At 38.3% G+C, this 12,362-nt stretch overlaps 1 protein-coding gene across 2 annotated transcripts in view; it reads right to left on the bottom strand.

Annotated features, from left to right (window-relative positions):
- The window catches only part of BAZ1A (bromodomain adjacent to zinc finger domain 1A), a 129,423-nt gene that overhangs the window by 25,718 nt on the left and 91,343 nt on the right, over positions 1–12,362 (bottom strand). The window contains exons 13-17 of one of the 2 annotated variants that reach the window (XM_025392485.1): positions 7,990–8,085; positions 7,640–7,864; positions 5,981–6,146; positions 5,030–5,143; positions 2,157–2,281 (exon numbers count right to left, since the gene is read on the bottom strand). In XM_025392485.1, the coding sequence (XP_025248270.1) occupies positions 2,157–2,281; positions 5,030–5,143; positions 5,981–6,146; positions 7,640–7,864; positions 7,990–8,085 (726 nt within the window). The remainder of the gene's footprint in view (positions 1–2,156; positions 2,282–5,029; positions 5,144–5,980; positions 6,147–7,639; positions 7,865–7,989; positions 8,086–12,362) is intronic. The other variant, XM_025392486.1, reaches the window with a different exon arrangement.

The following is a 12,362-nucleotide window of genomic DNA, read 5'->3' on the forward strand; positions in this document are numbered from 1 at the left end:
GACAATATGTTGGAATTAAATTTCTCTGTTGTTTCAGTTGCTGTCAAATTGCTTTGATAGTTGGGAAGTATTTTTTCATTCTATTTCTTTTGCTTGAAAGAGTTTGTGTAAGACTGGAATTATCTGGTTTTTTAAAAATTTGGCAGAATTCACCTATAAAGTTGTCTAGGACTGATGTTTTCTCTGCAGAAAGATTTTAGTACTGATTCAAGTTCTTTAATCGTTTAAGACCATCTACATTGGCCGGGCGCTGTGGCTCAAGCCTGTAATCCCAGCACTTTGGGAGGCCGAGATGGGCGGATCACGAGGTCAGGAGATCGAGACCATCCTGGCTAACACGGTGAAACCCCATCTCTACTAAGAAATACAAAAAATAGCCGGGCGAGGTGGCAGCGCCTGTAGTCCCAGCTACTCGGGAGGCTGAGGCCGGAGAATGGCGTGAACCCGGGAGGCGGAGCTTGCAGTGAGCTGAGATCCGGCCACTGCACTCCAGCCTGGGTGACAGCGCGAGACTCCATCTCAAAAAAAAAAAAAAAAAAAAAAGACCATCTACATTAACAAATTTATTCATAAATCCATTTTGATAATTTGTATTTTTCTAGGATTTTATTTTTGCTATATTTTCAAATGCATCAAAAAATTGTGTATTATCTCCTTATCTTTAAGTTTCTACTCTATCCATAGTTAATGTTGCTCCCTTTCAGTCCTAACTTTATTATGATCGCCATCTTTATAAAAATCAGTTTCAACAAAGGTTTGTCTCGTTTGTCTTTCTCAGAAGAACACGCTTTTAGATTTGTTATTGTTCTTTACTACATTTTTATTTTTTTAAGAAAGGGTCTTCCTCTGTTGCCCAGGCTGGAGTGCAGTGGCACAATCAGGGCTCACTGCAGCCTTGATCTCCCAGGCTCAAGCGACCCTCCCACCTTAGCCTACTGAGTAGCTGGGACTACAGGTGCATGCCACCATGCCCAGCTTGCTTTTTGGGTACTTTTTGTAGTGATGGGGTTTCACCATGTTGCCAAGGCCGATTTTGAACTCCTGGGCTTAAGCAATCCACCTATCTTGGCCTCCCAGAGTGCTGGGATTACAGGTGTGAGCCACTGCACCTGGCCCTACTATATTTTCATTTTCTATTAATTTCTACTCTGATGTATTATTTCCTTCAGACTTAGGGGGATTATTCTTTTTCTCCCACCATCTTCTTAAATAAATGTCTAGCTGAGTTTGTGTTTCTTCTTTTCTAATATGTATTAAAGGTATACATTTTCCCCTAAGTAGAGGGACTGTATTCAACAAGTGTTAATATTCAGTAATCTTTAGTTTGATTCATTTTAAATATTTTTTAGTTTCCATTATAGTTTATCTTTTGACCCAATATTTAGAAGTCTGTTTTAAAACTCTAATCATATTAGGTTTGCTTTAGATTTTGAAATCAATTGCATTGTAATCAGACAATACAGCTTCCATGATAAAGGAAATTTTCCATCTACTTAGAGTAACCATTTAGAAAAAAATACAGAAAAAAGATCCCATCCAAATTACAGGCACAGAATTAACTTAAGGATTTCTTTTGATAGTCATTAAATAAGGTTGGTTAAGGATCCTCAAAAGAAATTTGTATTAACAGCTTTTAAAAGATGTATTCGCTTTGATCTAGCAATTTATGAAATAATTTTAAGGTAGGAGAGAGTTCTACTTTCATCAATATGATACAAATTATGAGCATTATTGATCTTTATATCTCTAGTATATAGGAGGCATCCAATGCATGCTGAATGAGTACATTATAGAATGCAAATTTCTATTTGGCCCAAATAAAGTAGTAAATGTAAAAATTCAATGCAACTTGCTGACTAACCAAAAGTTAAAGTTATCAGAAACTGTCCTATTAAAGACATAGGAATATTATATCTTTTTTTCTTAAGTATAGATGATGTGTAAATAATGACCCAATCATAAATGTACTAATAGGACTTCATAACACATTTTACAACTCATCACAGCTATGAGGTGTGCATTTAAAAAAAAAAAAAAACACAGCCTGGAATCACGAACGAAAGCAATCAATATATTTCAGAGGAGCTGAATTAATAAAGTGCTTTATCAGTTAAAAACAAACAAACAAGAATGCTCTTAAGGAATTTCAGTATTACCCCTTCTGCCTCTTTTATGTGATCCTGGGTCATCTTCATCTTCCGTGACCATATCTTGATCTAATTCCTTTTGCTCTGTGTCTTTGCTCTCAGTGCTAGTATCAAAATCTTCCCTTTCTTCCTCCCTTAAGGATAAAAACAAGGATGACATTTACTAATGAATATATAATTCCATTTATGAAATATTTATTGCTTGCTTACGAAGTCCCGGGCATAGGCTTAGGAGGTAGTGAACAACATGACACAGTTTATGGTCTTGCAGAGAAAACAGATAATTACACAAATCATTTAAAAAATATGTAATAAGTACTAAAACAAGAGCAGTTCAAGGTATTATGAAAACATTTCAAGGAGAATGAAACTGACTCTTAGGGATCAAAAAGGCTGGCTTGAAGAAGTGACATTTTACAATTTGAGACCAGGGAGATGGGGAGGAGTGTGTGCTACAGAGGAATAACATACACAATGGAACAGAACTCAAGAGAAACAGGAGGAGCTTATAATTTTGAGAAAAGTGTAACGGAGAAAGCAGTAATCCAAGAGGCAGATGAGAGAAAAAGGCAGGGTGAGATTAGGCTAGGCCTTGTAAGGCCTTATCCAAAAAACAATAGGAAAAAACCAGAAGAATTTAGAAAGGGAAATGGTATTAGAAAGTACTGTAGCCACTGTGTGAAAAATTACCTGGGAAAGAAAGTAGATGAGGGGCCAGTAATAATAGTAACAGATCAGTAGTGGTCTAGGTGGCTGGCTAGGCGGTGACGGTGGCTTAGAGTAGGAAGGAGAGAAGATGACAAATAGTGGAAGAGAGAAATTCAGAAATAGTAAACAGGCAGAATGAACACAACACAGCTGTTTAATTCATTATGTTATCCAAATTAAAACTAAAATTATATGAACCTTGAAATAAATTACACCATTATGTTCTAAATCCAAAGTTGGGTTTTGCAAGCTCTAATGTAAGGAGAGCCAGGGATAATGTAAATGAGTGGGGCTGAATGAATATTTAAAAAATATGAAGATGTGAAAGCCATACAATGTTACTTTTCTTATATACTGAGCTTATATACCATAACAATCACCATTTTAAAGTGTATAATTTAGTGGTCTTTAGTGTATTCACAAGGTTACACAATCATTACCACTGTCAATTCCAGAATACTGTCATCATACCAAAAGGAAACGCCATATCCATTAGTAGTCATTTCCCATTTCCTCTTTCTTGCTGCCCCTGGCAACCATACATCTACTCTCTACTGATTTGCTTATTCTGGACATTTCGTGTAAATGGAGTCATATAACATATGGTCTTTTGTCACTAGCTGCTTTGAGACAGAATCTCACTCTGCTGCCCAGGCTGGAGCACAATCTCGGCTCACTGCAACCTCCGCCTCCAGGGCTCAAGCAATTCTCCTGCCTGTACAGGTGTGTGCCACCATGCCTGGCTAATTTTTTGTATTTTTAGTAGAGACAGGGTTTCACCATGTTGGCCAGGTTGGTCTCAAACTCCTGACATCAGGTGATCCGCCCGCCTCAGCCTCCCAAAGTGCTGGGATTACAGGCGTGAGCCAGTGCGCCCGGCTGTAACTAGATTCTTTAGCATACATTTTCAAAGTTCATCCACATTATAGCCTGCATTAGAACTCCATTCCTTTTTATTGTTGAATAATATTCTCCTGTATGGACACACCATGGAAGAGATATACCATTTGTTTATGCATTCATCAACTGGTGGACATTTGGGTTGTTATCACTCTGGCTATTAAGAATAATGCTGCTATGAACACTTGTGTATACATTTTTGGGTGAAGGTATGCTTTTAATTCTCTCAGGAATATATCTAGGAGTGCAATTGCTGGGTCATACAGTAACAAATGGTTTAATTGTTTGAAGAACTGTCAAACTGTTTTCCAAAGTAACTGGATCATTTACATTCCCACAAGCAATGTATGAGAGTCTTGATTTCTCAACTCCTTATCAAAACTTGTTATTATTTGTCAATTTGATTATAACCAGCCTACTGGGTGTGAAGTGTTATCTTACTGTGGTTTTGATGTACATTTCCCTGATGATTAATGATGTTGAGCATCTTCTCACGTACTTATTGCATATCTTCTTTGGAGAAATGTCTATTCAAATCCATTGCTCACTTTTAAATTGGGTTGTTTTAAAAAATTGTTTTTTCTTTTTATTATTTCTTCTTTATTTTTTGACATTTAAAAAATTAACTCCCTATTCTGAATCTTTCAATTTTTTATTGATGAGTTGTAAGAATTCTTTTATATTCTGGATACAAATCCCTTATCAGATATACGATTTGCAAATATTTTCTTCTATTGCGAGTTTATGACCTAAGATCTTAAGGCTTATTAATGGGTATTTTTACACACAAGTATTAAAAAGTCAAAGTCAATATACTAATTTTGGAATACTGAGTTTCTTCAGAACTTTCCTTTGTAGATTTCATTAAAAGAGAAAAAAGATGATTTCTGTCAAATTCCTACTTGTTTTCATAGACAGTCCTATCTCAAATATTCTAAAATGCAATAAAATACTTTGGTATCTCTAAATTATTTAAGGTGCAGTCATCCTCTCCCTATATCATCTACCAAAAAACATCCAATCTCAACCCTGTTCTTCTATATGGTGCAGAATAACTATGAAATACAGTATACACCTGTGATACTGGTGGAAGGGAGAGAGAAATATATTATTGGTTAAAAATAGCCTATTGAGTGTTTTTCTGGGAAGTTATCATGTACCTATAATAAAAGACAACTTTTCTAAAAATCTGAGAGCATTTTTAGAGTTTAACGTGTCTGGTTTTTATTCTTTATGTATGGTAAAGCAGATGAACAGTGTGATTCACACCATACCCAATAGATGTATCTGCCGTTGAATTTCTTTGCTCATCTTCTTTCAGTTTTTCTTGTTTCTCTTTCAGTTTTTGTTCTTGCTCCTTAAGTTTTTCTTCCTTCCTTTTACGAATTCTAAAAGTTAAAATGAAATATGGTAGGCTATCTGATGCACATATACTTTTCACTTTTAGCATCTTGTCTTTAATCAAATCATGGAAAGTACTCCAAACATTATTATAAAACTATAATGTAGTAATCATTCATAAGCTTTTTTTTTTCTTTTTTTTTTTTTTTGAGACGGAGTCTCGCTCTGTCACCCAGGCTGGAGTGCAGTGGCCAGATCTCAGCTCACTGCAAACTCCGCCTCCCAGGTTTACGCCATTCTCCTGCCTCAGCCTCCCAAGTAGCTAGGACTACAGGCACCCGCCACCTCACCCGGCTAGTTTTTGTATTTTTTTAGTAGAGACGGGGGTTTCACTGTGTTAGCCAGGATGGTCTCGATCTCCTGACCTCGTGATCCGCCCGTCTCGGCCTCCCAAGGTGCTGGGATTACAGGCTTGAGCCACCGCGCCCGGCCTTCTTTTTTTTTTCCTTTGAGACAGAGTTTCACTCTGCTGCCCAGGCTGATCCTGCTTCCCAGGATCAAGTGATTCTCGTGCCTCAACCTCCCGAGTAGCTGGAATTACAGGCATGCGCCACCACACCGGTTAATTTTTGTATTTTTAGTAGAGACGGGGTTTGGCCATGTTGGCCAGGCTAGTCTCGAACTCCTGACCTCCCAAATCCGCCCTCCCAAAGTGCTGGGATTGCAAGCGTGAGCCACCATGCCTGGCCTCATTCACAAGCTCTTAGTAAAGCCATCAAACATCAGTATAATCAATTCCACATTATAGCACCATGTGAAATATGGTTTTAAATGCAAAGAAATAAACAGCTTTCATTAACACAACTATTACAATTATTTCTTACCTGGCAGCTGCTTCTTCCCTCTCTTTTCGATGTTGTTCTGCTTTTAATTCCCGGAACTCCTGCTTTGCCTGTCGTAATATATCAACATAATCTTCAATAAAATCCCTAGTTGAAACTAGGGTCAGTAGCTTTCCACAGAGAGCATGGAGTATCTTCATTTTTTCTCCTGTCAAAAATTGGTAAATACTTCTGTATTATCAATCACAACAAATGAATTGTGTTTGAACTTTTTAAATTTGTGGCTCAATATGAAAATGCCTAATAAAGAATAGGGAGTAGTCTCTCAAACATGTCAATGACATGTCTTCAGAAAAAAGCAACTATGGGCCAGTCGCAGTGGCTTACACCTGTAATCCCAGCACTTTGGGAGGCTGAGGCAGGCAGATCACCTGAGGTCAGGAGTTCGAGACCAGCCTGGCCAACATGGTGAAACCCCATCTCTACTAAAAATACAAAAATAGCTGCATGCGGTGGCATGTGCCTGTAGTTCCAGCTACTTGGGAGGCTGAGGCTGGAGAATCGCTTGAATCTGGGAGGCGGAGGTTGCGGTGAGCCAAGATCGCGCCACTGCACTCCAGCCTGGGTGACTGAGACTCTGTCTCAAAAAACAAACAAATAAACAAAAAAGGCAACTTTGAATCCAGTTTAACAGCTATTGATATATGAGGCATTTCAAATGTCTATCTTGTATACTAGTAGTTAAATAAACATGAGAAATTTTGTAATTACAAAGAATTGTTTTTCAAGTTTTATTTTACTTATTTGAGACGGAGTCTTGCTCTGTCGCCCAGGCTGGAGTACGGTGGCACCATCTGGGCTCACAGCAACCTCTGCCTCCTGGGTTCAAGCGATTCTCCTGCCTCTGCCTCCGAGTAGCTGGGACTACAGGCACACAGCACCACGCCTAGCTAATTTTTGTGTTTTTAGTAAAGATGGTGTTTCACCATGTTGGCTGGGCTGGTCTCGAACTCCTGACCTCAGGTGATCTGCCCACCTTGGCCTCCCAAGGTGCTGGGATTACAGGAATGAGCCACTGTGCCCGGCCCTCAAGTTTTAATTTTTTGGCTGAGTAACTGAACGTCAATCAATACTAAACTGTAATCACATGAATTAAAAAAAAAGACCATGGTAAATTACTATTTCTAAAAGACTGCACAAAAAAACCACCATAAATTATAAAGACTGCAAATGTTAGGAAGTAAGGTATTCTACTTTATTGTATGTTCTCTAAAGTATACTAAATTAAACTCTTTACTTGTACATGCAATTCTTTAAAAAAAGGAAGTGAAAAATAGCTTCATCTTAACCTTATATACTGTTTCTCATACCTCAAACACTTATTCAAGTGAATGGCAGGATTTAGCAGCCATTTAAACTTCTGATACACTAATGAATACAAGAGAAAGCTAATTTTCTAGCTAATTCTCACCCTTTTAAACTCAGTAGATGTAGCAGACTAATCATACATTTAAAAATATTAGAAAATCCAAATAAAAAAGACAATCATAAATAAAGTTAGTATGAATAACAACAATAGTCTGCTTTATCTTTTTCTCTTTTAATACTGATTTATCATAAAATTTCTCATCAGCTCTTTAGTTTTCTGAGAATAAGAGGGTAGGAAGTGGGCAGGTACAAATTCCAACTTGCAAAGCTTACCTGGTGTCAAATCATACACTGAGGTGCTTGACAGTTTCTTCACTAGACTGGGATTGCTCAAACGAAGCTCCATACAAGCATCATCTGTAGCATCAAATCCTCCTCGTTTTTGATATCTATACTTTGCATTTGCCGATGTTACATCAGCACCTGAAGCTAAGATGTGCAGTCTGAGGATTTCTGAAAGAGTGCAGCTATCAAGATCCAAACTTTTCAAACTGCAGCCTATAGTTGTTAAAAATGAAATAGTCATTTAGAATATAAACAATAAATACTCAGCAATGTAAATGTACCTTTATAAAATTAAAAATAAAAAGCCAAACAAACAAAAAAACAAAACCCACACATACCCTGGTGTAACTGTGGCCATGCAGCTGCCAAAGATGCAACTGCAGACAGTGCAGATTTTGTGGGGTCTGCATCTTCATCCAAAGCCTCTGTTAAATCTTCAAGGAGATAAATACTTTATTCTAGTGCAAATCAAAGCTTGAATATTTGGGAATAATGCCCGTTTTAAATGATGAAAAAAACAGCAAACACCTTAACATTCAGAACCTCAAAAGAACAAACACTAGGTACAAGCATTATTCACATTCTGCTTCATCACCACCTACAGCTATAAATCCTAAACCATGCACTACACACACATTTTCATAACTTAACAGAAAAGACAATTTCCAAATTACCAATGAGACGCACATAAACATTCCCCCCAAAAGATAAAATGCACTTTAGAATTAAAAACAAATCTCCTCACTCAATATAACCTTAGAAAAGTCTACCTTGAAAATTGGAATCCATTTAAAGATACCCTAATCTTTTATTTTTATTTATTTATTTTTTTTTGAGACGTAGTCTTCCTCTGTCACCCAGGCTGGAGTTCAGTGGCACGATCTCGACTCACTGCAACCTCCACCTCCCGGGTTCAAGCAATTCTCCTTTCTCAGTCTCCTGAGCAGCTGGGACTACAGGCACCTGCCACCATGCCCGGCTAATTTTTATATTTTTAGTAGAGACGAGGTTTCACCTTGTTGGTCAAGCTGGTCTTGAACTCCTGACCTCAGGTGATTTACCCACCTTGGCCTCCCAAAGTGCTGGGATTACAAGCATGAGCCACGGTGCCCAGCCCTTTTATGAATATTTTAAGATTAAGTCATAACAAAGTATAGGTTATAGTCATCACAAAATCATCACAGAAAATGAGCTAAAAGAAGTAAAAGATGGCACTACTGTAATTTAACTATTGAAATATCTTCATTAAAATTTCACATTTTTATTTTGCAAAATTTTACAGACCAAGTGCGGTGGCTGATGCCTGTAATCTCAGCACTTTGGGAGGCTGAGGTGGGCGGATCACAAGGTCAAGAGATCCAGACCATCCTGGCCAACATGGTGAAACCCTGTCTCTACCAAAAATACAAAAATTAGCTGGGCGTGGTGGTGCGTGCCTGTACTCCCAGCTACTCGGGAGGCTGAGGCAGGAGAGTCATTTGAACCTGGGAGGCAGAAGGTCCAGTAAGCCAAGATTGTGCCACTGCACTGCAGTCTGGTGACAGAGCGAGCCTCTCTCAAAAAAAAAAAAAAAAAAAAAAAGAAAAGAAAAATTTCCAATCCAAAAACCAACAGGGGCCGGGCGCAGTGGCTCATACCTGTAATCCCAGCACTTTGGGAAGCTGAGGCAGGCGGATCACCTGAGGTCAGGAGTTTGAGACCAACGTGGCCAACATGGTGAAACCCCGTCTCTTCTAAAATACAAAAATTAGCTGGGTGTGGTGGCACATGTCTGTAACCCCAGCTACTTGGGAGGCTGAGGCATGAGAATTGCTTGAAATTGGGAGGCATAGGTTGCAGTGAGCCGAGATGGTGCCACTGCACTCCAGCCTGGGTGACAGAGTTAGACTCCGTCTCAAAAACAAAACAGAACAAAACAAAACAACAGGAAGATTTCCCTGAATTTTCTAAATAAATTGCTTTAGCTTTAAAATGGTGCTTAGCTTACAAATAGAACTAAACAACAAATCTACTGGTATAAATGTATGTAAAGCATTGGTATATCCAGTTATTCCTAATTATAATACATAGATTGATCAGTGTCAAGCTATGAAAAACCCTTCTGTTATATCATAGTACAATGTACACAGATTCAGACTAAGAGTCAGATAATGTATATTCTAGTATCAGCTATGCTAGTGCCTTGTAATGTGCCCTTGAGACAAGTCACTTAATCTGGGGTTCATTTTTATTTTTTTTGAAGATGGAGTCTCACTCTGTCACCAGGCTGGAGTGCAGTGGCGTGATCTTGGCTCGCCGCAACCTCTGCCTCCCAGGTTTAAGCAATTCTCTGGTAATTTTTGTATTTTTAGTAGAGACAGGGTTTCACCATCTTGGCCAGGCTGGTCTTGAACTCCTGACCTTGTAATCCACCGTGCTCAGCCTCATTTTTCTTTTTCTTTTTGAGACAGGGTTTGAATCTGTCGCCCAGGCTGGAGTGCAGTGCTGCGATCTCACCTCACTACAACCTCTGCCTTCTGGGCTCAAGCCATCCTCCCACCTCGGCCTCCCCAGTAGCTGGGACTACAGGTGCATGCCACCATGCCCACCTAGTTTTTATATTTTTTGCAGAGGCTGGGTTTTGCCACATTGCCCAGGCTGGTCTCACATTACTGAGCTCAACTAATCCGCCTGCCCTGGCTTCCCAAAGTGCTGGGATTACAGGTATGAGCCACCATGCCTGGCCCATCTTTCTTAAAGGAATGAGTCTGGATCAGCCATTTTCAAATTCTTCCAAAAAAAAAAAATTTTTTTTTTTCTTGAAAACTCAATATAAAAGATGCTCTTGTTAAAGTGAGATATGGAGATGAGAATTCTGCCTTTTCATCTTTCCAACTCTCCTGCAGTGGCACTGATGAATTGCCTTGGATTCGAGTTTGAAAATCACTAGGCTAATCTTCCGTGGTTCTTTAGCCTTCTACTATATGACTCTCCTACCAAAGTCCAAAGCCTGACAAAATTAACCTTAGAAAACAGTCCCTTACTAAAGGAAAAAGGCAGCTCTGGGATCGTATCTAATTACAATCATTGACAATTTCATGGCATTTCAAGCATACATAGGGCCACACAGGAGAAGCTATCTATAAAATTTGCATATATGCCAAAAGTCATTCCTACCAGACCTAATCTAGCCCAAACGACAGAAATCATATTCTTCTGTAGCAGAAAAATACTATATCTAAAATTTCCTCAATGTTCATTTTACATATAAAGCCAAACAAATTTAATTAATGAGCACTCCAAAATTAACAACAGTCCTAGATACAAACTGTAAAAGTGTGTTGGCTCTCATCCTGCAGCAATCACCACATTCAACCTATACCATCTATAGAAAGTTATAATTTCCTAAGACAAAGGCTATAAAAAGGCCTTTAGGAAATGAAAAACCAATGAAATGCATTTTTAATTGTGTTAAATAAAGTAATATGCTAAAATATATTCTTTAACTCTTTATCTATCATATGGCATTCTTAAGAAACTGTAAATATCATTCTAGGATCTGCTTAGTGATAGTCACTTGGGTACATCACACCACGAGAATATAGCCAAATTATATCCAGTATTTTATGACTAACTGCAACAGATATATTTATTGTCATCATAATCTAGAATTAGGTGCATACAATTCTAACACTAGACAATGATCCAACAAATACACAAAACTATTCTATATAAAGAGGATGCTCTTGTTCCCATACTTTGAAGGGCTTTTTAGTTCATAAGACTAAAGAGAGGAAGTGATGTATTAAATATAAGATTTTTTAAATTGGTAGTCAAAATCTCTCAGGTTTGATATAAAAACAGGGAGACCAAGGGCCAAAGAAATTAGATCTTCTCAAAGACAGATAATTTTACAGGCAATGCCAGAGGAAACACATATTCAAAATTTCAACTTCTTTACCATATTATGAAGCAACATAGCACAGTTGTAATGAGTCTCTAGATCAGACTGCTTGAGCTTGTATCCCATCAATTCCTTATTAGCCATGTTTCTTCAAACTAAGCCTCAGTTTCTTTATATGTAAAATGCAGAAAATAGTATCTACCTCAAAAGAGTAGTATGAGAATTAAATGAAACAATGTGTAGTCTCTTACATCACTTATTTTACATCACGTAAAATGTGGTCAATCATAAATAATAGGGAAGTGAGAAAACAGTGAAAAATGCCAGACTTATTTTTTTCCCTCCCTAACATTTAAATATATATACATATATATATATATGTGTGTGTGTATATATATATATTTTTTTTCCTTTGAAACAGGGTCTCACTCTGTCCCAGGATGGCGTGCAGTGGCATGATCACAGGTCACTGCAGCCTCAAACTCCCAGGATCAAACAATCCTCCCACCTCAGCCTCCCAAGTAGCTGGGGCTATAGGCATGCACCACTACACCTGGCTAATTTTAATTAAATTTATTTATTTGAGACAGAGTCTCTCTCTATTGCCTAGGCTGGTGTCGCGATCTCGGATCACTGCAACCTCTGCCTCCTGGGTTCAAGGGATTATTGTGCCTCAGCCTATATGGGATTACAGGCATGCGCCACCATGCCTGGCTAATTTTTGCATTTTTAGTAGAGATGGGGTTTCACCATCCATGTTGGTCAGGCTGGTCTTGAACTTCTGACTTTAAGTGATCCGCCCACCTCAGCTTCCCAAAATGCTGGGAT

The sequence above is a fragment of the Theropithecus gelada genome, chromosome 7b (genome assembly GCF_003255815.1).
Source record: "Theropithecus gelada isolate Dixy chromosome 7b, Tgel_1.0, whole genome shotgun sequence".
NCBI classification, from domain to species: domain Eukaryota; kingdom Metazoa; phylum Chordata; class Mammalia; order Primates; family Cercopithecidae; genus Theropithecus; species Theropithecus gelada.